General features: G+C 42.7%; 1 protein-coding gene and 1 long non-coding RNA gene across 50 annotated transcripts in view; one reads left to right on the forward strand and one right to left on the reverse strand.

The window, feature by feature from the left end:
* ANK2 (ankyrin 2) overlaps nucleotides 1–26,113 on the reverse strand; it is a 561,730-nt gene that overhangs the window by 42,027 nt on the left and 493,590 nt on the right. For 27 of the 49 annotated variants that reach the window (XM_039542463.1, XM_039542469.1, XM_039542465.1 and 24 more), the window contains 7 exons: nucleotides 19,868–20,092; nucleotides 18,063–18,161; nucleotides 16,771–16,925; nucleotides 14,045–14,256; nucleotides 13,381–13,585; nucleotides 12,094–12,190; nucleotides 1,112–1,340 (listed from right to left, as the gene is read on the reverse strand). In XM_039542463.1, the coding sequence (XP_039398397.1) occupies nucleotides 1,112–1,340; nucleotides 12,094–12,190; nucleotides 13,381–13,585; nucleotides 14,045–14,256; nucleotides 16,771–16,925; nucleotides 18,063–18,161; nucleotides 19,868–20,092 (1,222 nt within the window). The remainder of the gene's footprint in view (nucleotides 1–1,111; nucleotides 1,341–12,093; nucleotides 12,191–13,380; nucleotides 13,586–14,044; nucleotides 14,257–16,770; nucleotides 16,926–18,062; nucleotides 18,162–19,867; nucleotides 20,093–26,113) is intronic. The other 22 variants (XM_039542508.1, XM_039542507.1, XM_039542505.1 and 19 more) reach the window with 1 other exon arrangement.
* LOC120407121 lies at nucleotides 155–16,080 on the forward strand. Its single transcript, XR_005599802.1, has 4 exons — nucleotides 155–246; nucleotides 13,980–14,354; nucleotides 14,733–14,858; nucleotides 16,034–16,080. It is a non-coding gene; the product is annotated as an uncharacterized LOC120407121 (long non-coding RNA).

Below are 26,113 nucleotides of genomic sequence, written 5' to 3' on the forward strand. Positions count from 1 at the left end.
CTAATTTCTCTGTTTTTGTGTACCAAATTCTGAGGTCCTTAATCAGCCAACATTCCTACCAACTTCAGTGACAGTTTTGCCTCACTAAGGGCCACAGGAAATGGCCCTCTCACTATAATCTTTCCTCCTGCCCCCAAAACTAGCTTGACAATTACTCCTGCTTGACAAGAAACAAAGCCAGCCTTTCAGCAGAATTCCTGTTCCCTTCAGCATTGTTTGTACACCACAGCAGAGTTCCTTGATAAGGTAGGAACCATTACCCTTCCATATTGCTGTTTTGCAGTGAAATTAGACAATAAGAGTGATCATCACAGTATCCTGAGGACTCCCCTCCCCTGGATTTGATAGAGAATGCCACCTATATAATACTCTCTAACCCTATTGGGCTGGAGAGTAACGGAAGGAGTTTAGAGATAAATTTTTCAAAAACGCCTCAAAAGAGACTTAGGAGCCTGAGTCTCATTGAATGTCAATAAGACTTATGGAATCTAGGCTCCCAAAGTCACTTAGATGTTTTTGAAAATTTTACCCTAGAACTGGGAACTCTGAGCCTCCAAAATGAAGCATCTGCAGGCCACTCATTCCATCACAGTCCCAATCCTTTCTTTTAATCTAAACCTTACAGCTGGGATTTTCCATAGTACTCATTGATGGCCTATCTTAGCTCCCATTGGTATGAAACGAGAGTTTCATATGAAGTCAGAGCTGGCCTGAAATTCGGTGCTTGTTTTGAATTATCTTATACCTTGCTCTGAGATCACAGTATTCTGCTTACAAAACATAACCAACTCGATATGTAAACTATGCATACGACTTGAAGGTATAAAAAGAGTTTTCTGCAATTGCTGTTTTTATGAACAGAAAAGCAGACACAAAAGGCCAGTATACATTTCCACACACAAAAATATACCACCACATTCTTTGGTTTGGAGGATGTAAGCTTGATTTTTAATCCAATTACAAAATATTTCTTAAATGTATACATAGTTCCATTACTAATTTCTGCATACTGTCTGATATAGGAGGCAGAATTTGTGATTTTAGAAATAGATGGGGCAAGACATTGTGAATGAAGACAAAGAAAATGATACTATATTATCTTGTATTGTACCTCTACATCCCTGCTTCTGGCAACTTCTGCAAAGTTTTCTTGTTGTTCTAGCGTTTTATCCACCTTGTCATCTGTCATGCAGAAGCACCTTAATCGAGCTTCTATGGGATCATGTGATTTGGCAAACACAACAAATTTGGCCATGTAGGGCACACAGATAATCTCTCTGTACACTTGGGAGGCAAAAGTAACAGATTCCTGTATCTGCCGACAGTCTACCAGCCAAAACCTGTGAAGGAACATAAAGAGCAGTTATTGGAATTGGCCATCTAGCAAGATGTAAGCAATGCAAATCTCCATACTGGTAGTGTAGACACTGTCCTGGTACCATTGCCCTCTGACATCAAGTAACACAACCACAGTTATTCATGAAAAAAATCAGAAAAAAAAATAGAAATTTAAAACTCATCAATTTGGGGAGATGAGGGTCAGGCAACCCATAATGCATTTTTTCTTGGTAAAAGGAAATTTAAAAAAATGATATAGATCCTAATCCAGCAACGATTTAAAGTTTGGGTGAAGTATATGTGGAAGTCTTTGCAGGGTAAGGAGCTTTAACAGTAACCTGCTGAATTAAAGACCTGGTCACTTAACCTGTTGTCATTAAGGCTTAGCAGTAAACCAAAACACGCCCTACTAATCTCCATGTCAACTAGATACGGGAAATTGCATTATACAGCAGTGAACAGAACCTAGTATCTGCTGATAGGGCATGAAAGGAAATGCTTTTCCTAGTGAACATCCCCCAATACTAACCAACTCTAGCACTGTGGCCAGGCAGTCTTACCTGAGCAAGAAATGAAAGCATGGAACCTCAGGTATAATCTGGGTTTTACACAATGATACAGGCCCATACTGCCTGACATAGTCTCTTGGATAATATGCCTCCCTATAAACTGATTAAATCAATGAGAGGCCATTGTTTATCTGGCTTCAGTTATTTAACAACCACTTACTGTAAACTGCTTACAAGAGAATACCAGCTTCTAACACTTTCCTCCAGCAGAATTCATTGAAAACATTCCTCACTATTACTCACAAAGCAACTTTCATTCATGTAATGTTGCAACAGACCCATGTATCGCAGACAATAGACAAAGATCACTATATACTGTGACAAAGTTCCTCCTCTACCTTGGTGGGTCCTGCGCTTATTGGCAGATTTGCTCACCTCAGTGATCTTCCCCACAGTCTGGATCAACTCCTCCTGTGTCTGATCAGGAGTTGGGAGGTTTGGGGGGAACCCGGACCCGCCCTCTACTCTGGGTCCTGTGGACTGCAGCTGTCTATAGTGCCTCTTGTAACAGCTGCATGACAGCTACAACTCCCTGGGCTACTTCCCCATGGCCTCCTCCAAACACCTTCTTTATCCTCACCACAGGACCTTCCTCCTGGTGTCTGATAACGCTTGTACTCCTCAGTCCTCCAGCAGCACACCCTCTCACTCTCAGCTCCTTGTGCCTCTTGCTCCCAGCTCCTCACACGCACTTCCTCTCCTCTGGCTCCTCCCCACCTGACTGGAGCGAGCTCCTTTTTAAACCCAGGTGCCCTGATTAGCCTGCCTTGATTGGCTGCAGGTGATCTAATCAGCCTGTCTGCCTTAATTGGCTCTAGCAGGTTCCTGATTACTCTAGTGCAGCCCCTGCTTTGGTCACTCAGGGAACAGAAAACTACTCATCCAGTGACCAGTATATTTGCCCTCTACCAGACTCCTGTACCACACTGGTCTGGGTCTGTCACATATCCCTCCCCCCTGCTCAACACCAAGGGGTTGAGCAACTTGGGAAGCCAGACAGTGCACATGTGACAAGCCATCGGCATTGCCGTGACGGCTCCCTGCTCTGTGTTCCATACGGAACTGGAAAGGTCGGAGGGATAAGAACCACCTGGTCACCCTTGTGTTCTTCTCCTTGTTCTGCTGCATCCATTGAAGAGGGGCATGGTCGGTCACGAGGACAAATCTGCACCCGAGCAAATAGTAGCACAATGCTTTCATGGCCCATTTTACGGCGAGGCACTCTCTCTCCACCACTGCATATTTTTGTTCCCTTGGAAGGAGTTTCCTACTGAGGTAGAGAATTGGGTGTTCCTCCTCACCGACCATCTGTGATAGAACGGCCCCCAAGCCTACTTCTGATGCATCTGTCTGCAGGATAAATTCCTTGGTGAAATCAGGGACTATCAGTACAGGGTTAGTGCAGAGGGCAGTCCGTAGGTTTGTGAATGCTTCCTCTGCTGCATCAGACCATCTCACCAGATCAGGTCCACGGGCTTTCACTAGGTCTGTCAGGGGGCTTGCCCTTGTGGCAAAGTGGGGGATAAATCGTCGGTAATACCCCACTACACCTAGGAATGCCCCGACTTGTTTCTTGCGACGTGGTCGGGGCCAATTTTGGATGGCCTCCAACTTGTTCACTTGGGGGTTTACCAGACCTTTTCCCACAATGTAGCCAAGATATTTGGCCTCTGTAAACCCTACAGCGGACTTGGCAGGGTTTGCTGTAAGGCCAGCTCGCCTGAAGGTATCAAGGACTGCCTCCACCTTCTCTAGGTGGGTTTCCCAGTCTGGGGTATGAATGGCCACATCGTCCAAGTAGGCAGCAGCATAACTGTTATGCGGGCGTAATAGCTTGTCCATGAGGCGCTGGAAAGTAGCTGGGGCCCCATGTAGTCCAAAAGGGAGGACAGTATATTGAAAAAGACCCTCTGGTGTAGAGAACGCAGTCTTTTCCTTTGCGTCTTCTGCAAGGGGAATCTGCCAGTACCCCTTTGTCAAGTCTAGGGTAGTCAAGTACCGGGCATTACCCAGACAGTCCACTAGATCATCTATGCGAGGTATGGGGTATGCGTCAAACTGGGATACTTTGTTTAGTTGCTGGAAGTCGTTGCAAAACCTTGTGGTGCCATCAGGTTTGGGCACCAGCACGATTGGGCTGGACCACTGACTGTGGGATTCTTCGATGATCCCCAACTCCAGCATTTTTTTTTTACTTCTGCTTTTATTTCCTCCCTTTTGGCCGCTGGCACCCAATAGGGCCTCATTGTTATTCTAGCCCCAGGGTTCATGACGATGTGGTGATATGTCTCGGTTGTTCGACCCGATTTTGTCGAGAACACATCTTGGTTCCGGAAGATCATCTCAGACACCTAATTCTTCTGGTCTGGTGTTAAATCGGGAGACACTCTCACCTGTTTGGAAGGCTTGTTTTCCTGGGTTAGGTCTTTTTGGACAGTTATGCATGCCTCTTGTGCATGCCAGGGTTTCAGAAGGTTGATGTGATAAATCTGTTCTTGTTTTCGGCGTCCTGGCTGCCGCACCTTGTAGGTTACTTCCCCCACGGGTTCAACCACCTCATAGGGTCCCTGCCATTGGGCCAGAAGCTTGCTTTCTGCCGTGGGTACCAACACCATCACCCGATCCCCTGGTTGGAACTGTCAGACTTTTGCCTGGCGATTGTAATGGGTTCTCTGGGCCTCCTGTGCCTTTTCCAAATGTTCCCGTACAATAGGGGTGACCCGGGCTATCCGGTCTCGCATCTGTATTACATGGACTGTTATATTTCTCCCCTCATTGGGTTCCTCTTCCCAGATCTCTTTGGTGATATCTAGTATGCCACGGGGGTGACGCCCATATAATAACTCGAAGGTGGAAAACCCAGTTGAGGCCTGAGGTACCTCCCGGATAGCGAACATAAGATAGGGTAGTAGGGTGTCCCAATCTTTCCCATCCCGACTTACCACCTTCCGTATCATAGCCTTGAGGGTTCGGTTAAACCTTTCTACCAACCCATCAGTCTGCGGATGGTAGACTGAAGTTCTCAGGGTATGTATATGGAGCAGTGTACAGAGGTCCTTCATTAGCTTTGACATAAATGGGGTTCCTTGGTCTGTTAATATCTCCTTTGGTAGCCCCACTCGGGCAAAGATCCCCACCAGCTCTTTGGCTATCGTTTTGGAGGCTGTGTTCCGCAAGGGGACGGCTTCTGGGTAGCGAGTAGCATAGTCCAAAACAAGAAGTATATATTGGTGGCCCCGAGCCGTCTTCTCCAGGGGTCCCACTAGGTCCATGGCTATTCGCTCAAAGGGGACTTCTATGATGGAAAGGGGTACTAAAGGTGCCCTCAGGTGGGGACGGGAACTGTGCAGCTGACACTCCGGGCACGACGCACAGTACCTCCACACTTCTTCATGTACTCCGGGCCAGAAGAACCGTCGTAGGACTCGTGCCAGGGTCTTCTCTACCCCCAAATGCCCCCCAAAAAGATGAATATGAGCAAGACTTAATACAGCGTTCTGGTGTTTTTGAGGTACTAGGATCTGCTGAACCTTCTGCCCCTGTACTGGTGCAACCCGGTATAAGAGATTCTTCTTCATTATGAAGTAGGGTCCTAGTCCCTGGGTTTTCCCTTCCACGGGGACCCCATCTATTTCAGTCACCTCCTTCCTAATGTTGTCGTACCTTGGGTCTTCAGCCTGGTCCCTTCCAAAATTTCCTCTCCCGGGGCTAATCTGCCCAAGATCTAGGGGTCCAGTCTCTGTTGCCTCTACTGGTTCAGAAGCATTAGGGTGGGGGTCAGACTCGGGTGCTTCTCCCTCCTGGGTGGCCTCCTTTTCAGCTGCTCGGGTCCGCTTACCTACGAGAGCGACCCTCTGGCTTTGAGTCAGTATTCGGGTTCCCAAGGCCTTAGCTGCCCTCCTTTCCCTTTTTGACTTTCTACCCTGTCTGGGAATGGAAAATAAATCTGGGGATATTTCAGAGAAGACTGGGGGTTGACAGTCTACTGTGGAAGCCTCACTAACTTCAGGGTTCCCCTTTTCCGCCAATCCTCCTACTGGGAGTAAGTTTCCAAACCCCGGGAAGTCCCTCCCTATGAGCACCGGGTATGGGAGTTTAGGGACTACACCTGCTGCTACCTCAGTAGTGTTCCCCTGAATCTCGAGTTTTACTGGGATGGTGGGGTAATAACCAACTGTCCCATGGACACATGTTATCCCTGTACACTTAGCCCACAGCAGCTGACTACACTTCATGAGCTTCCCCGAGACAAGCGTGATAGCACTCCCCGAATCAACCAGTGCCGTGGTCTCTACCCCATTTAGCTTTACTGGTCTGGTGTACAAATGTGGGGTTAGTGAGACCCCCCACAAGGTGGATTAGGGAGCATGGGTCTGCCCAGTTCCCCAGGTTACACTGCATTGGCTCCTCAGCATTGGGACACTGTGCAGCTATATGTCCCCACTCCCCGCAGGCATAACATCTGTATGGAGCCCTAGGCATTCCCCAGTCTCTTGGTTTGGGCAATCTAAATCATGATCCTCTTCTCCCTCCGTGTTCTGACTCTTTGTGGCCTCTGGTGGGCCTTCAGCCCCTCTCTTTTTCCACCTGGGCCCTCCTGGTGGCCCAGTCACCCGAGCTCTAGGTCTTGGTGCTGCTAGTTTAACCCAGGGTGCCTCTTCCTTAACTGGTTGGGTCAGCTCCCTCGCCGTCCTTCGCCTCTCTACCAGTGCAACAACCTCATCATAGGTGGAGGGTTCGTTCTGGCTTACCCAGGCACGAAGGTCTGGCAGTAGTCCCCTCATGTATCGGTCGATGACCAGAACCTCTAGTATCTCTTCCGGACTCCGGGACTCCGTTAGCAACCACTTTCATGCGAGATGGATGAGGTCATACAATTGGGACCGTGGGGTTTTGTTTTCCTGGTACCTCCACTCGTGATACCGCTGGGCCCGCACTGCGGTCATTACCCAAGATCTGGCCAGGATCTCTGCTTTCAGCTGCGAGTAGTCTGCTGCAGCCTCTTCAGGAAGATCATAGTAGGCCTTCTGGGCTTCCCCACACAGGAATGGGGCAAGGATGCCAGACCACTGATCTCGAGGCCAGGCCTCCCGTAGGGCTGTCCTCTCAAAGGCCAGAAGGTATGCCTCTACATCATCCTCCCGCGTCATTTTCTGCAGCCAATGGCTGGCCCGTATGATCTTTGTCCCATCATGGCTGCGGTTCAGCTCTGTAAGGGTCTTTACCTGGTTTACCAGTTCCCGTAACATAGCCTGGTCTTGAGAAGCCTGGTCCATCAGCAGGTGATTAGTCTCTTGCTGCAGCCACACTGCCTCCGGTTGGGCAGCTGCCAGGACACGGGTAGCCTCCTGCTGGGCTGCCGTAGCTTGTATCAATGCCCGTACTAAGTCATCCATTGTGGTGAAAAAAAATAAACCCTCAGCCTTTTTTGTTTGTTTGTTTGTTAAATCACCCTCCTTCTGCCACGCTGTGCACATCAAATCCCACCTCTAACACCAGTTGTGACAAAGTTCCTCCTCTACCTTGGTGGGTCCTGCGCTTATTGGCAGATTTGCTCACCTCAGTGATCTTCCCCACAGTCTGGATCAACTCCTCCTGTGTCTGATCAGGAGTTGGGAGATTTGGGGGGAACCCAGGCCCGCCCTCTACTCTGGGTTCCAGCCCAGGGCCCTGTGGATTGCAGCTGTCTATAGTGTCTCTTGTAACAGCTGCATGACAGCTACAACTCCCTGGGCTACTTCCCCATGGCCTCCTCCAAACACCTTCTTTATCCTCACCACAGGACCTTCCTCCTGGTATCTGATAACGCTTGTACTCCTTAGTCCTCCAGCAGCACAGCCTCTCACTCTCAGCTCCTTGTGCCTCTTGCTCCCAGCTCCTCACATGAAATTCCTCTCCTCTGGCTCCTCCCCGCCTGACTGGAGCGAGCTCCTTTTTAAACCCAGGTGCCCTGATTAGCCTGCCTTGATTGGCTGCAGGTGATCTAATCAGCCTGTCTGCCTTAATTGGTTCTAGCAGGTTCCTGATTACTCTAGTGCTGCCCCTGCTCTGGTCACTCAGGGAACAGAAAACTACTCATCCAGTGACCAGTATATTTGCCCTCTACCAGACTCCTGTACCACACTGGTCTGGGTCTGTCACAATACATTGCATACACACCTCGGAAACCAGGACTAGAACTATAGCTCCAGAAACAGGGCTCTACCAGTTGAACTGAAGGAAAACTCCCCGTACTCATACTGGTAGCAACTACTTTACCCCACCTCTTCTGGCTAGTCACTAGACAGCAACATTACCCCCTCTCAAAATGCAAGAACATGAAACATTACCATTTTTTATTACAACTGCCATACACTTTGTTGAGACAAACAGAGTGCTCTTTGTGTAATAAAGGCACTGAAATCCTATCTTGTACAGTTCTGAGCTGAAGCAGCATAAATGCCCTGTTATATATTTTCAGATGACAGGAATAAAAGCTGTTATTTTCATCTAGTTTATCCCTGGAGCTGATGGCATTAAATTTAAATAAAATTTGATGAGTGGGTGGAAAACATGGTTGAGTTTGACACCTGTAGGAAGGAAGAGGAATTTATGAAGGGTCAAAGACTCAGAGTTGATATAATCTACAGGGGTCTTATTACTTACTGTAGATCACATGGCACAACCTCCCACAAACCATGCAATTTGAAACGTGATTACTCTGGTCTTATTCAATTTAGGATGAACAATAATGGATATTCATTCTGTGCCTTTCTTTACAACACTGAACATGTTCATTGATTAAACAGTGGAAATTGATGACATCTGAACACGAGGAAGCAAATCTGATACTCCAGGGTCCTTAATTTACAGAAGCGGGGAAAGATTGTACTGTATCTGACTCAAACCAGGGAGGCAAATCCTACCTTGAGAAGCCTCCACAGTGCTCAAACAGAGGAACATTTTAAAATTTGATTCCATATACAGCAGACAAAAAGTACAGCTGAGACTAAATTTGTGTCTGATGGAATGGAAATTGGCCAAGATTGCAATCAACTTCTTCAGTATTCTAGATAAATGTACCAATTTCCCAAACACTGTCTGGAAGGACTTAATCCTGTGAATGGGAGTGTGATTCTTGTAAAACCACTTTAAGGCCTCAATTCAGAAAGGTACATATGCCTGTGGCTGACTTTAAAGCACATGCAGTCCTGCTCACTGACTTCATGTGCTTTCCTTTGGGCACAGGTTTAAATATCCTGCTGAGTGAAAAGGGAGCAGGTGGATCTTTTAGAACAGTGGGTTTCAAACTGTGGGGGGCTGTGCTTGCGGGCAAGAGCTGTGCAGAGCCACTTGCGTGCCTCTGCCTAGGAGCCAGACCTGCTGCTGGCTGCAGTGCCAGGACCCCTGCTGACCGGGAGCCGCCTGAGGTAAGCCTGCACCCCAACCCTGCGCTCCAATATCCTGCCCCAGTCCTGAGCCCCTCCAAACCCAGAGCCCCTTCCTGCACCCCAAACCCCTCATCCCCAGCCCTATCCCAGAGGCTGCATCCTTTGCCCAGAGCCCTGACCCCCTTCCACACCCTAACCCTCCACCTGAGCCCCCCCAAAACCCGAGCTCCCTCCTGTACCCCAAACCCCTCATCCCCAACCCACCCCAGAGCCTGCACTCCCAGCCCAGAACCCTGGCCCCCTCTTGCATCCCAACCCTCTGCCCCCGCCCAGAGCCCCCTCCCATACCCTGAACCCCTCATTCCCAGTCCCAACCAGCAGCCCTCACCCTCGCACCCCAACCCTCTACCCCAGCCCTGTGCCCCCCCCCCACCAAACCCCGCATCCCCAGCTCTGTTGGGTCACAGGCATCAACAATTTTCTTCAGCTGGGTCACCAGAAAAAAAGATCGAAAGCCCCTGTTGTAGAAGGCCTATAGGTCAAACAATTGTGACTCATCGTTCACACACTAACCACTTCCACATCTGGGCTTGCTGTTGATGCCATAACCCTTGTGCAGCGCTAGACTTGGATCTCTCAAATACAGTGTCTAATCTGCAATGCTGACTATTGAATGAAGTCTTTAATGTAAGTCTTTAGCGTAACTAATGCTGCATACAGCTGTTGAGACACAACATGCAGCTGAAGAGGTCTCTCTTGTGGTCTCTAGTGAAAAGTGTTTATTCCCCATTTGTTTGAGACTGAGCATATCTTTTTAAAGCTTTCACTGCTGGCATTTACTGCAAATGGAACTCTGTCTACACTGGGGAAATGTCTCACCAGTTCTACCACCAGAGCCCTTGTCTAGACACGGCTCCAGAAGCTTGACCCAATTTTATCATTGCTTTGATTAGACTTGCTTGTCAGTAGATTCATTTAATTAAAATAGTAGGAATATTTTGTCTGGCTACAAAACGTTTGTCTATATCATCCACCAATTTTAACACTGCTTCAGCAGAAAGGGTGTTAGATCCTGAGAGCTCTCAATGGCCCCCGGCTGGTGAAAAGCAGACATTTTGTGGCTCCCTTTCTGTTGCCATGTCCTATATATGCCTTTATGCTGGGGGATGCAAACAAGGGTGGCATAGAACTGGTTATGCCGACCCTAACTCACTTGGTAATTTTGCCACACCAAGGGAATCCCCAGGAAGCCTGTTGATTCGGCCTAGAACTGCTTTGCACTGCTGGAGTGGTGCAAAGTACCCTGAGCAGGGGTGAGAACCTGACACTTCATGTTAATAGCTTCTGATCCTGCAATGATATACACACACAAGTAGCTCCATTCATACAAATATTTCTGTTGAACCTGATGGGACAAGTTGCATGAGTGAAGTTACTCACATGTGCAAGAATTTGAAGGACTGGGCCCATAGATTAAAAACTCTTCAGAGCAGGGACTGTATCTTCCCAGATGTGTGTCTGGGCCTCATAGGTGCGGGAACTAGGGATGCAGGGGGTGTGCTGCAGCAGCCTCGGGCTCCTGGCTGCTGGCCCCATGCTCAGGTCCCAGCTGCTGGCCTCAACTCGGGGGGGGGGGGGGAGGAGGAAGGGGTAACACCCTCACTATAAAAAATGGTCCACTGCTGGGCCTACCAGATTTTGATTCAGTGTCACTGTAATATAAATAACATATAATAATAAACACCATATGTTAATAAAAAAGCCAATCAAATCTAATATAGATTCTTTTGAAGATTCTGTTTATAGTTACTCAGAAGGACAGTAGCTTAAATTGATCAGGAAAGTATTTCACTTCAGTGACACTGAACAGCTGCTAAAATCATGTCTCTGTTGTATCTGCAATGCAGCAAAATCTGAAGATAGGCAGATACTTTAGCTGAATTAATTTAGAATGACTTGGTGTGCAATTGCTTTGTTTGCAAATGGAAGGATGTGTTACTGCTGTTTGTTTTCATGTAAGCTTCCCTCAGTTTGTAGAGTGTGCCTCATGTTGTGATTTACATACAGGACCACTTCCACTTCATTATACCAGTTCTCCTGCTCCGATTTCTGATTCTTTGGAGACTGCTGGAAGTAACATAATCTTTTATAAATTGTAAACCAAGTACAGAAGTAACCTCTTTCCCCTGGTGGGTTTTCCCTGGATGACTCTTCAATTAACTGTTTAAACAAAGGACTTTTGGCTGCCCAGTAGAGGAGGACCTACCAGGCAAAGCCATGGTGGGGTTTTCAAAGGGGTCATTGATACTGAAACTTTGCACCCACTGAAATTGACAATAAAATTCCCATTTAATTCGGTGAGTGCAAAGTAAAGTCAACACTGAAAATACCACTGTATGTCTGTAAAAAACACCTTCAGGCATAAAAGATCATAGGAATGCAGTTAGGTCAATTAGAAAATCTCCTCTCACATCCCAGTTGGATGGATGCACTCTGGGTCTAATCATTCATGCTATAGAAATGTTCTTAAGAGTGTCCATACTTTTAAACATTTGAGTAGTCTTATTGACTTCAATGGGAATACTCACATGCCTAAAGTTACACGTGCTTAAGTACCTTGCTCAACTGTGGCTATCGTATGCCATTAAACAGTTTAAAATAATCAACTTATTCTACTATACAGAAGATAATGGTTAAACTAAACTAAACTAAACCCCTTCCAAAAAGAGGTTAGATATAAGTGAGAAATGCATGGAAGAAAAAAGGACCAGATTTAAAGGGTTCATTTTAACAGAGATGTTTTGCTGTGTGTGTACCTGGCAGACACGTTTGTTGTGAAGGAAACACATTCATTGACAAACGTTAATGGTGTTGTTCCTGTAATATCTTCCCATTGAGCAGGGGTAGTTCCACCTGAAAGAACAAACAAATAAAAATAATAATAATTTAAAAACAAGCAAAATCCCAGCCCTCTTTTTTATAGGCAATTTGTAGCATGTTTCATATTGTAAACAGTAGGTCCAGTTTTGCCTTCAGTTACACCTGATGTTACTTCGCTGATGTTAACAGGATCACATGGATTTAGCCAAGAAGAGACTTTGCCCAAATAAACCAATAAGCATTTTCTCAAACAATGAGTGCTGAAGCACAGCTCTGGAAACAATCTTTTCAAACTGCATCTGAAACGGTTTGGGACTTACAGCTAAATGCAAACTTCTGACACAGAAAAGCAAAAAGATGAGGCTAAAATTTTCTGTATGTCATAATTAAATGTAATGGGGGCATGGATCAGCATTCACGTCACACTTCCTGTGATCTAACCAGCAGACCAAATTCAGTAATGAATCCTGATCACGTGCCACCTCAGGCATGTCTCGCATATGCTAAGAAGGAGACCAAACATAACTTCTGCCCATTCCAGATTCTTTTCCCATATAGAGAGAAATTATCCCAGTAACAACTCTGCTGAAGTTGTACTTGGGAGGAAGAAATTATAATAATAAATTTGTGATTTCTAATATATAGAACTTCCTTTCCCAATTATTCTGATTAGACTCAAGTTCAAGTTTTGCTATTTATTTCAGCAGAATTAATTCTGCAGAAGAATATTTTGCACATTTATAGAAAAACTCTGTTTGTATTATATTGTAAATGCCAGATTGTGAATCCCTCACTCATATTAATGAACAGTTACTCATAACTGATTTCAATGGGACTAGCTTACCAAAGAGAACCAGGGGTTCCAAATTTGGCCCTAAACTCTTTGGGACATTGATTGTGTTTTCTTATGTGTCATGAATGTTTGGACATCATTGACCAGAACATGGTGCTCCATAAACAGAACCAGTGAAGAAAATGCTAAGAAGTGAAAAGCATGGGACTATACAGCATGGAGAAAAATATACAATATTGCTGTTGTTCTCCCAAGTGGTGAAACATCAATTCCACTCCAGTGGAATGAATGCAGTTTATTTCTCATACACAGAGCCCAGCAAAGATTTTACAGAGATTTATGTCAATGTAATCTTTTTAATACATTTGAACAACACTTTGTGATCTCAAGATTCTGCATCACACACAAAACTCTGGTGCACTAAGCCTACCTGTTATGCTGCATAGTAATCTTAAAGTGGGTGTTTCTCCCCCATAACCATTCATCATCCCATCACTGGAGGCTTTGGGGACAGGAATAGTCATTGTGATTGGCTTGTGGAATTTCCTCCTTCTTGGCTCCAGGGTGACTATAGGGCTGAAGGTTGCCTTGTTCCCTAAAATCTTCCTTATAAGTTCATTGTGCATAGGTTGGGCCTTTCCGAAGTAACAAGACAAAAATGAATAAACAATATGGAAATGTAGCTTAATGAAGATGTAAATGAATGTATCTGATCCCTGCCAGTGTTATATAGCAAGTCATAATTAAATCCCACAACTCCTTTGTGAGCTATGTTAGTATTACCATCATGGCACAGAGAGGTTAAGTGACTTGCCCAATATCCTACAGCCAGTCAGTGACAGAGTCATGAATGAAACTCAAGAAATCTGACTCTCACTCCCTTGCTCTAGCTTCTAGACCTGACTCTCTCTCCCACAATTTTTATTTTGCTGTAGGAGCATTTTAGATAGCAATGGGCAAATGGTGAGCTGCTGTAATTGTTCAGCTGTCTGCTGATTATGCAATTTAGAAAATGTATTGTTTTACCAGGGTCATGGCTCAAATGAAAAGCCAATGAGGAAGGTGTAATAAGCCTCGTCACTGCTTCTCTGTACCTGGAGGCCGACACGAATTCGCTTGGTTAGCGCTCCCTCTGGAAAGACTGCCTGCACTTGTGGTACCACAGTGCTGCTAAGCACACCTCCCTCAGGTCCAATGAGGTTGCTGTCCTGTTTGATCCGGGACACCACTGCAAAATACTGTGGGAAATCCCTGGTGATGATACGGCAGATACGCTTCTTCTCAAGCTCCTCCGGAGTGTCAAGTACTGAGTGAAAAACGAGCCACATTCACACAACAAGAATTTCAGAGAGACAACACAGCAATTTCCAAACAAGGAAAGCTCTACATACTTAGCAATTAACGGTGAAAAGCTTTAAAGACCTTTGAAATTTAAATCAAAAGCAGTAAAAGCCAGAATTGGTGTGTGTGGGTGGGTGGGGGGATTAGAGATAGCCCAAAACACCTAATTCAGAATGCGGGGGGACATATAAATCAAGAACTTTGGTTAGAGCTGATCTTTACACTATGTACCTACTTGCAGGCCAAGGAGCAAGGAGAACATCAACAGCACAAAGCTCCAATCAGTGTGTTACTTAAGTATGTGCCTGACTTTAAGCACACAGGCAGTCCCATTCAGTTCTATAGTATTACTAACATGCTTAGTTAGTTAGGCACATGCTCAAGTATCACATTGAATCAAGAACTAAGCAAGCTTTCTAAAAACTAAAATTCATCCTTCAGGTATGTCTTCGACTCCAGCACAAAGCCCCTCTCCCTGCCGTAGATCACTGTCAGTGCCACTGTGGAGTTATTACAATAGTATCTGTGATTACTCAGCCCCTCCAGACAAGCAGTCATCCATAAAAGGTAATAAAATACAGCACAGTGAGATATTTGTGAAGGAAGCTCTTAGTTTACTATTGAGAAAAGGGCATGGGAATTCATGTATGAAAAGGGAGTTAAACATTGAGAAGTTTTATATATGGAGGTTACTTACTGTCGCTGGAAGTTCTTTGAGATGTGTGGTCCCTGTGTGTATTCCACATGCGAGTATGAATACACACCATGCACCCGAATCCGGAAATTCTTACAAGCAGTGTCCGTTGGCCACCGCATATGCAATAGGTGTCTCCTCGTGCTCACGACTGAAGGTATAAGAGCCAGCGCAGGCTGAAATCTCTCCAGTCCCTCTTCTTGCCGCGAATCCAACAGGATCCGAAGCAGGGGGCAGAGAGTGGGAAGTGGAATCCAGAGATAGAGACCACACATCTCAAAGAACCTCCAGTTATAGTAAGTAACCTCCATTTTTTCTTTGAGTGCTGATTCCTATGTGCATTCCATATGTGGGTTATTGGCAAGCAGTGCTCAGACTGGAGGTGGGAGTGAGGAAGCCAAGATGCTTGCTGTACTGCAGATACCATTGCTGCATCCACAGCAGAAGTGTGAACTGAGAAAGAGGGAATGAAGAGGCATTGGCCTACACTGTCTCTTATACCCTTGGTCGGTAGCATGAGGAGACCTACTGCACATATGTGGTACAACAGACACTGCATGCAAGAATTTCTGGACTCAGGCGCATGGCACATGAAGGGTTAAAATCCATGTACATTTTATATAACAACCTGGTATATGGATTGTGCCAGCTCTTTCTCAGACCCAAAGTCCAGAGTTTGGTCTGGAGACCAGAGGCCTAGCAAATAGTAATTAGCTAAGAGAAAGCTGGGGTAAACAGATAATCTTGTTTTTGCTAAAATAGGCCTGGTCAGCAAATTGCCAGGTGTTGGAGCTAAGAACTAAATAATTGTGTCTTATTCAGAGTTGCAAATTGAACAAAGAATCCCTGTTCCTATTGTGTCAGTCTCTTCTGTAGGGAACATTCTTCCCACAGATCCAACCTTGAGTTTATGAAAAGTTGGCACATGTCAGTATAAGATATGGCATCCTTCCACCTCCCTTCCCAGGGACCAATTCCTGCCTTAAGACATAAAGGGGACAATCTTTATTGCCATATACTTTCACTGTTTCTTTGCTTTAACCCCTAGGAATGTACCTGGTGGACAATCAAAGGAGTTGCTCCATTCCTATGGACCCCAAATCAGAATTCAACATCTCTATTTTATACTAATAACATTTTATCAAAGTATTTATTAAATGTTAACTTGCTAACTTGAGACCATGGGCGGAGACATTATGTAACCTTTTAACCATTGGCTAATGTGCTATCTTGTTTTGCTGCAAAACCTATCCCGGGGTGTGGAACTGCCTACCCGTCACTTTCCCCGCCCATGAAAAATCTATATATTCTATTGTAATCAATTGATTGACAGTGTCTCTGAGCCTGATAAGCCAAGTGACACTCCACCAGCGCTGTGTGTAATAAACTCCTATGCTTGACCTCTACACGGTGTGGATTTATGTCCTTCAGCACACATGCATACCCATGTATGGAATACACTTAAGGCCAAGCACTCAAAGGAAAACTGCTCTTTACTAGATATTTTTTGCCCCTTTGCTACTTCTAAATGTGCTAGGATGTCAGCAAACATGTACTCCCAGCACCACCATGTATAGTAAGCATGTTCTGATGTTCCACCGTGATTCCTGTGAAACATCAGCAGAATGTGATAACACGGCCTCTGGTCAGTAGTGAGGCAGTCAATTGGAGAGGAGATAAACTAGGTCTTCCACAGATATAGAAATAATACAGGACAAAAGATCATTTTAAATTCTCTGTTATCCTCTTCAACCCTCACCCCACCCTTGTCCCAGCACTGAGTACCTTCATCCATTCCATTGAGGATTTCATTCAGTTCATCCTCGGTATATTCACAGAAATGCTCCTTCCAGCTGTCCCCATTCTCACTGCGCAGGATTACCAGCTCTCTCTCTTTCCCACGCAGAGCTGCAAAATGGGGGATCTCCACGATCACAGGCCTGACACAGCAAGACAGCACATTAAATGTATATGGGTGAGAGAGGAAGAAATAGAAGTAATAGCAATCCATTCAGTCTGTTACAAAGTAACCTGGAATTCTACCCACTTCTCCAGCATAGTTGGGTGCAATCCTAAACAGCATATCAGTGGGACACTAGAGCATCTCCGCTTTTTATAAGGACCCAGTATGCATCATAGGACAGTTTAGATGTGCATACATCTCTTTGCACACTGTGGACAGCACTCAGTAAGGAAGCAGTACTTTGAACAGAGATTTTAGAGTGTTGTTGCAAACTGATAAAATTACTAAAACTCATGCTCATTTTAGCTGTCACCACCATGTGTGTTAACCTGTGCAATCTCATTCAAAGAGACTCCACTGCACAGAAAGAGGGACAAATTCTGATCTGGTATTCTAGCGAAAATCAGAATAATGTCACTGACGTCAATGGGCTTGATTTATCTCTCACTAATGCTGATTTTACACCAACATTAATCTGGATTTCTACTGGTGTGGAGGAGATAAGAATTTGTTTCATTATGAACACATGTAAGTGTGTGTGTGTGTGTGTGTGTGTGTGTGTATACATGTATATGCACACACATTCTCATAACTCTAGTATCTTCTACACTCTGGAAGAAAATACAAATATACACGTATACATAAACCTCACGAGTGCATAATGATATGGGCCATCATGTACTTGATAAGTGTCATGCTATTTCATACTATGTTATATTATATACAACATATAACATATTACTATTGGTTTGGTAGCAATGGGTGCAAAATAGACACATGCACAGAAGATTCTTTTTAGTTCCAATCCAGGTTGCTTTGCTACAGACATCAAGCACATAAGAGCTGGCACATTTTACAGCTAGGAAGATCTCATGCTAAAACAAAAATGAAGGTCACAGAATTTTAAGAAAAAGATACAAACATACCACCAAAACAAAAACCACATACCACAAGGACTGGAAAATGGTCCACTAAAGGTTAGATATACAAAATTTCAAATCATAGAAAGGGACAATGTCATGGGCACAATGACATAAAAAAATAAATCATATTGCAGGAGGAGGAGAGGAATGGGGAGGCCAGCATCCATCAATTTGTTTTAAGTCTCTCCTACCCAAGGAATTTGGTCCCAGGAGGCCCCAGCTGAAGGATTCGGCTGACCAAGCTTTCTCCCTCATTAAGTGGGGGAGGAGCCGTAGGCAGATGAAGTTTACTGAGTACATCCAAAGCAGCAGTGAAAGAAAGAACATAAATAAGCTTTATGTATGTTTTTTTTTTTCAGAACCACAGTGCCACTGTCTGGTCAACAGAGTAGAATTAGGTCAAACACTGAATAAGGTTCTGCCCTAGTTGTGCCCCACTGCTGACAGAAATTAATGAAATGCTTCCATTAATGTCAATAGAAGTTTTGTCATTGAACTTAATGGGAGCAGAATCTGGCTCTTAGAATGGATATATCAGTGTAGTACAGTAATATTTGTGTTGGCAGGTACAGTGCACAATACCTGATTTCACTGCCAGGACGCCACCCAGAAAAATAAACCTATGAGAAGCGACACAAAAACTCTGACTAACGTATCCATGTGTGTTATTCAGATGAGTTTTTATTAAGATTCCTCATTGGATGGAGGGACCATTTAAAAAATAAAAGGTACTGGATGTTAGTGTGAATGTGGGGAAGAAATAATGAATGTGACAGCAGAGGTATTCTGCTGGTATTTTAAAATTTTAAATTTGGGTTTTGATAAGAACTGATCTAGATTTGAAGAGAATGTCAAATTGGTATTTTGTTAGGCAGCTTTTCTGCTGATGCATCTGAAACCTAGGAGCACCCCATTTGTCAAAGAAGAGGACTGGCCTCTAGCTTTATGTTCCCAGTGTTTCATAACTCTTCTTGAACCACTATTAAAGAACAGCATCAATAAAATAGTGGGAACAAGCACGGATACTTTCCCCTCTAATACTCCATTCTATGTGTTTTTAAAAAACATCAAACCACTGCCCACTCTTTCTCAAGCTCATTCCTCCAGATATAACTTCATCGTGTGGCTCTGCTGACTACCTTTACATGACAGGACTTAAATACAATTGAATTGTTTCAAAATGGATTTAAACTGTTGCCTTTCATAACTTCATACGTCAGTTTCCAACTGAAGCCATTCACTCTATTGGAGGGGTTCCGTCAATCATCCATTTTTGGATGCCACAGTTGATAAGGAGAGTAGCTGATAAAACAAACAAAAGTGTGGCGAACTGCTGGTTTCAGCTGAAAATCGCTAAAACAAGCACAGCAGTAGTTGCAGTTCTGATCTTTCTATTGGGTATTGCAACATAGGACAAAATAAACTGCTGGAGAATTCCTGAATTGTCCTATTGTTTTAACTTGCAATTTTAACCCCAGAAAAATCAAAGGCTTGTGCTTCCCAGATAGTCCAAATTATTGACAGCAGGCCTATAGACAAAACACAAATTTCTACTATAAGGAGCTTTAACTTGTGCTGTATCTGTAGCAGGCTTTAAATTAGGTTTTAGATCAGTGCTGTGCTATTTGTTATTCATGCCTTAACTGTGGACAATGTAAATAGAGTATGAATTGCCTGACACTGATTACAATGTGATTTCCATTTGACTAGCACGGCACTGATTAATGAACTTATTCGAGGAAGCACACCAAACCTTAGTGTTAGTGGTTAAAAAACATCAGTGTTTTCAAATGAAAAGGCATACAAGCTAAGTGAATTGCTGACAAACTAATCGCTGATTTGCACTAGGGGGCCTATAACGTTATGATCGATATGGAACAGTATGCTAAATAGACCTTTTCCATTTAAATCTTGAAGCAGGGGCTACCCCAGTGCAATTTGCAAACAGATGGAGATATACCTATCTTTTTCATTTAGGTCAAACAGCAAGTCTTACCCAAGAAACTGAGCACCAGAAGGTCCAACTTCAATCAGGCGGCTGGCCAGACCTTCTCCTTCCACCATCGGTGGCATGGTGGCCAGTCTATGGCGTTTGACCAACCGGCAGGTTACTCGTGTTGGGGCAGTGCATTTCCGAGGCGGAATAATGATCCTTAACCCATTATGTCTGCAACCTCGCATGGCACCACCACGGGCATCCACCATGAAGCTAACCAGGAAGCTGAAAACAATAAATTTATATTAGATATGTTTGAAAAGTGTATTAGCCAAAGCAAAATCACTTCAGTTATGTTCCAAATGGATTTCTTCCGAAATGTAACAAACTATATATCTATGGCACTTTCTTACGGACAGTTCAAAAAAACAACCCCCCTTTTCTATATTTGGCAATAATTCATGCTAACATCCCTCATGGCTTGCACTAGAAATATTTATCTTAAGAGCTTTTCATAGCAACAATCTTATTTTGCAATGCAACTGATGGTAGAAATATACCATATATAAAATATAGGGTCATGACCAAGTGCCTCTATTTTATGCATATATATACACACATACACACACACACATTTTCATATATATATTTTCCCCAATGCTATCTAGCGTATTTCTACCACTAGTGTCATTGCAAACTAAGATGGGCATGATACACAACGTATAGTATACAATTTTAATATATATTATTAAAGGAAATGGCTTACTAATGCAATAATATAAAGGCAATTCTGATTTTTTGAAAGGTCAATATAATTCTTTAGTAGTCTGATGTAACCAAAACTCCTAAAATTATGTAATTCACAGATTATGAGCCAAATTTTGTTCTGGAGTAAGCAGTTACAACTCCAATTAAAGCCAGTGGGAGTTGTACTTCTTTATATCAAATATGAATGTCTCCCTCTCTTTAACATTTAACATTTCTTAAAAACTTATCGCTGTATGATATCATGACAAACTGACTACAGAGAAGAAAAATAATCTTCAAGATTTCAATTAACTTCTTTTAAAAAGTGACTATATTGACTTTTAACAAGATAAACTCTACTTTTTACTACATTTAAGGTGCCCACTTTTCTCCTTACCCTTTCCAAAGACAAAACAGGACAGGAGAAAATAAGGATGGGAAAGAGGCAAATAAAGTGGGATTCTTCTATTAAAATTATATCCTTATACAGAGAGAATGGCAAATAATCGAACGTGAGATGGGCTTGTTGTCAATTAAGATACTGTCCCAACGTGCCTCTGTTATAGAAGGATAAGACAACTGCAGAAAGATGTGGATATCTGAGCAGGTGGTAACCATTCTGTAGTGGGTTTATTTATAAATTTCTGCTTTTTCTCTCTTACTATACAAAATGTTAATATGTCTCTGTGGGATGCCTTACTGTGGTAGGAAGACATCTGTGACAGGGAGCTCCCTCACGGCTTGAGATAAATTGCCTTTATTTTTTTCCTTTCTCCTACCTATAGCCCACTTTGTTCAGTTATGACTAGACAACGTTCTGATTTTGATAGTTTTGCTGTGATCTGGGACACAGCTTAATTAAGGCCATTTCTGTGAAATGTACAAAACCCTCAAAAAATGGCTACTTTAAATTTTATATTGTTCAGTGTAATGACTTCTGATCACCACTGCCCTGGGCATGGAGAGGTTGGCTTGCTGCAGCGAGAGTAGGGGAAAGGACCTGAGGGAGAATAATACCAGACCTACTTTTAGGACTACACTAGTCACCACACAGGGATTCACACTAATGCTAACATCTGCACTGAGAGACCTGCAATAAAAAAATCTTACCACATGAGAGACAAGTACAGATATTTTTCATTCTCTTGGGTCACTTGGTATTACACATATTTGAATCCATTCATTATCAAAACATTTACAATTCATTCCACATGCTATTAAAACAGAACACCCAACACTCCGTGCAAGTCACATCATAAAAATGAACGAGAGGAAGGAGCCACAACCTGCCAATCTAAAGCACGCCATGCACCATGGATGCCATATGAAGAGACTTCCCACTCCTTCCCACACATGCAGTCTCCTATTCTACCACCATTCATATACCTCTAGATTTTGTTTAGTGTAATACCCTATGGAGTACAACCATTATCTCATTCCTCAGGGGGCTGATGTTTCTGTGGTTTTAACAAAAAACAAACAAAAACGATCAAGTGTTTACAGCTTTAATTCCTTAGGGTTCGAAGTAAGGACTCTACCTATCTTAATCCATTCTAGATATAGTTTAGAGTCACATACATATTTATGAATAGGGATGAAAGAGGAAATCAAGGATTCTAATTGCTCAGGTCCTACAATAATGCTATGTGATTGCCTTTCCAAGTTAAAACAAAGCCCTTATCTGGATGTAGGTTTTGTGTCACCTTTATAATAAATGGATGAAACTGTTTGTGACTCTTGTCTCTGAGAATCAGCCTAAAATTCAATGATGAGGAATGCTTCAGAAATGCATTTAACAACCACCTAAGTTCTGGGATGGCATAAGTAGTTCACAGTCTGGTATTAATATTCTGAACAACTACAGAAACCGCAACCACTGTTATTAGAGCTGGCTGAATTATTTGGTGCAAATAATTTACTGAATGAATTTTGGCATTTTTCTTCAAGTAAACTAATCATTAATACAATTTTGTTCATTATTCAACAAGTGCTCAAGATGGTCAACTAATACTAAACGATAATGGAGTCAACAATTTTTTCCATTTCATTCAGGGAATATTTTATTCCCAATGAAAGTCTTTTCCTTAGAAACTAAGCAATTCATCTCACATTGTGTGTCAACATTGCTGAGCACACTGGGGCTGCTACTGAAATACAAATAAATAGATAATATCCATAAATAGTAATTCAACCATCCCTAATAATGAGTATGGCATAGGACCCAATCAAGGAATCCCTGCTACAATAGTAATACTGGACTCTATTTTCACAGCTGGTACTTTCTTTTTAAGTGAAGCTTTCTAAGGAGTGAAAGTTTTCAGATAAGCTAAAAAATGGGAAGTGAACTGAAATTATGATGCTTTCCCATGAAACAGACAGCCTATATACCTATGAAGTAGCCCAAGAAGAGGATATCTGTTTAGACATCAAATCTGTGGTGTAAAAGTGAGGTTAGAAATAGGACAAATATCTCTGTTTTTGAGCATTCTTATTTATACTGGAATTTTGCAGCATGTTCACAAGTGATATAGTAGCAGCCCCTGTGTTCCATCCACTGGAACATCCAAGATCTACTGCAAGTCAACTTATAATTCTAGTATGGTCTGTGTCTCTAATGAGTGTCACAGGTGCAAAGTGCTAGCTATTTAACTTCAGCCCTTCTCAGCCAAAGACACCAAGGCATGAAGCAAACTAACTTGTCAGTCTTCAGTTTATTTAGGGTAAATAGCAGCTGGAATCAGCAAGAGGAAGATCCCAAATATTTATTAGTAAGGCCAGCGATTACCCTCAAAAACAGAAAAAATAGGCCAAAAAAGGCACATTTAAGAGAGGATATAAAGATGAGAGTAAAAAAGGACCAGCGGACTAGAGACACTGACAATTCAGAAGTAAAGATGATTTTGTTAATACAGCCATTAATAAAATGCTTAATCCTGCTTTCACTTTAGTTGATGACAACCATTCCACTGATTTCAATGGTGAAGGATCAGGCCTAAAACGCAGGTCCAGGAATACACAGTAAGTGGAATATATGCAAATCAGCGTGTGGATGATATTTCTATTGATTTCAATAGGACCAGGATTTCACCCTATATGGCTTCAGAGTTTTAAAGCCAGGAAACCATGAATTTATTCAATCACTGGTAAATAATTTTGGGGAAAAAAAATCCTGGAGAACCAAGGAGGCAGCAGATATATATTAAAAACCAATTGCCATATCAGTCTTCTAAAAATGGGAATAAAATAAGCAACCCTGATAATTACATCCAATATGGCTAACCTCTATCCTGAGTATAATAATGGAAAAAAAATATTAAGAGGAAGAAAACCCAGTAACCTCCTAGAGTATAATAGTCAGAAGCAATTATGGGTTTGGTAAAAACAAAGGCATGGGGGTTGAATAAAAACAAATCATGACAGAAAATTAATTGCTTTTAAAAATCTAATTACCAACTAGTGGATGAAACTGTAAAGTAACAGATTTTACTGTGTTCAATGTTCTGATTCAGAAACTTTTACATAAAAAGTCAAGTGGTGTCATACTGACTAAACATTTTCTGAGGGACTGTGAACAAAAGTTAATGATCAGCAGCAATGTATTGAGTTGGAGGAGGATGCTGCAGGGATGGTGCTTAATTTGATAATTTATTAATCTAGAGGATGAGAAAACTGCATATTATTTACATTCATAGATCTTTCTGTATTGGGAGGTGATTCAAACATCAGTGAAGACATAAGAATAAAATAAGGGTTAAGATAATGAGCAGAAAATAACATTAGATAAATGCAAGCTAATGATCAATGTATCTGTGGAAGAGTAATCTGAAACTGATATTGAGTAGGAAGGAAGGACCTGGAATACTGTACATCAAAGGAGAACTATGAGTAATAGAGAACAGCTAATTAGGTATGACTTTGCTATTTGTTATAGCAGCAAAATAAAAAGCCTTTGGAATTTTAGACATATGAATGCATCATTTCACAATCTAGAGAGTTTATAGTTCCTTTCTGTATGATTCCAGTGAGATAATACCTAAAATATTATGCACAGTTCTGGACATCTAGTACTAGAGATGGGCTAGAGTCCTAAATTTTGAAGTGGGCAATGCTATCAAAATCTGGATTAAACATAAGATCCACATTTTGTAATCATTCTCTCTCTCTCTTTGCACAATGGTACCCCAACTCTAAGCTTACAAAACTTGAAAGGAGTTGGGTCAAAATTCATACCACAACCTGAATTTCATGGCTGGGGCCCATGTCTATTCAGTACCATAGATATGTTGTAAAAGGGAAGTTGGAGAATATCTGGAGAGATTGATTTATGGGGAAAGGTCAAAAGAACTAAACTAATTTACAGAAACTGATGAATATGGGAGATATAGTCATTTTAAGTGTGTAAAAACAGTAAAGGAGAGGTATTAGGATGGATTTGGGGGGTATAGCTGGGACAATGGGATGAAACTGAATGGCGTCAAGTTAATACAAATATAAGAGAAACTTCTAACCATGAAGACTCTTTCAGAAAGATCTCTCCAGTGAGTGATGGGAATGCCTTCTTTTGAGCCATTAAAACTAGAGTACACAAAACACATACCTGTATCGAAACAACAATGGGCTAGATGAATCTTTTCTAGTTTTACATCTTTATGTATATCTGAAGAATTCTGTCACACACCATGATTTAAAGGTCCCTCCTGTAATAAATACATCTCAGGGAAATGTACTTCTTAAGTGTGAGTAGTATTTGGTTTATTAGAACGATGTTCTATTTAAACTTCAATTGGGTCCTGATTCAAGATGACAGCAATTCAGGAGTTAAAGCAATGAAGTCAAAATATACATGTGTCAAGAGTGACTGCACTAGCAAGAACGTAAACTCCTGGAGGTAGGGATGGACAACTTTTGAACACGTTTCATTTTCTGGCAAAGTTTTAAAGAAAAAAGCTGGAAACGAAGCTTAGCAAAGGTAGGATATGATCCTAAAGTTTATATAGTCTTGCAGGACTGGATCAACCAGCGCAGTTACTATGCTGTGCTTCCTAGAGTTTAGGATTAGTCATGCTTGCAAGCAAATGTCAAGTGCTTATTATGGTCCAAATCAGAGTGAAAAGGAAGTTTCAGGGCAAGATAGTGAAATTCTCCTTTTTAGGGGGAGTTGTAGTAGGTATTCGAAGATGAAAAGCAATTAAAGGGAAGAAAAGCAAATATATTTCAGGAAATATGATGTAGGTTGGGTATTCCATGGAAGGAGGCTAAGACATACTGTTCTGGCAAGGACGGTTACAGGTGAGACCAACCAATGTCCACTCTACTTAATGGATCAAATTCAGCCCATTGACATCAGTGAAGTTGCCCTCACTTACATGGGGGGGTTAACTGCTAAATTTTGTCCAATATGTAGGTCCTAACTGACTGGAACTATATTTGGGAGGAGTTGATATGTGAGGTGCATGAAAGCCATAAGGGTAATTTTATGTACTTCATGGAGGTAGGTCATAGTATTGTGTAAATATAGCATTCAAGATTTATGGGCCATATTCCCTAATGCTGCCTCAG

Source organism: Mauremys reevesii, linkage group 5 (genome assembly GCF_016161935.1).
Source record: "Mauremys reevesii isolate NIE-2019 linkage group 5, ASM1616193v1, whole genome shotgun sequence".
In the NCBI taxonomy this organism is placed as follows: Eukaryota; Metazoa; Chordata; order Testudines; family Geoemydidae; genus Mauremys; species Mauremys reevesii.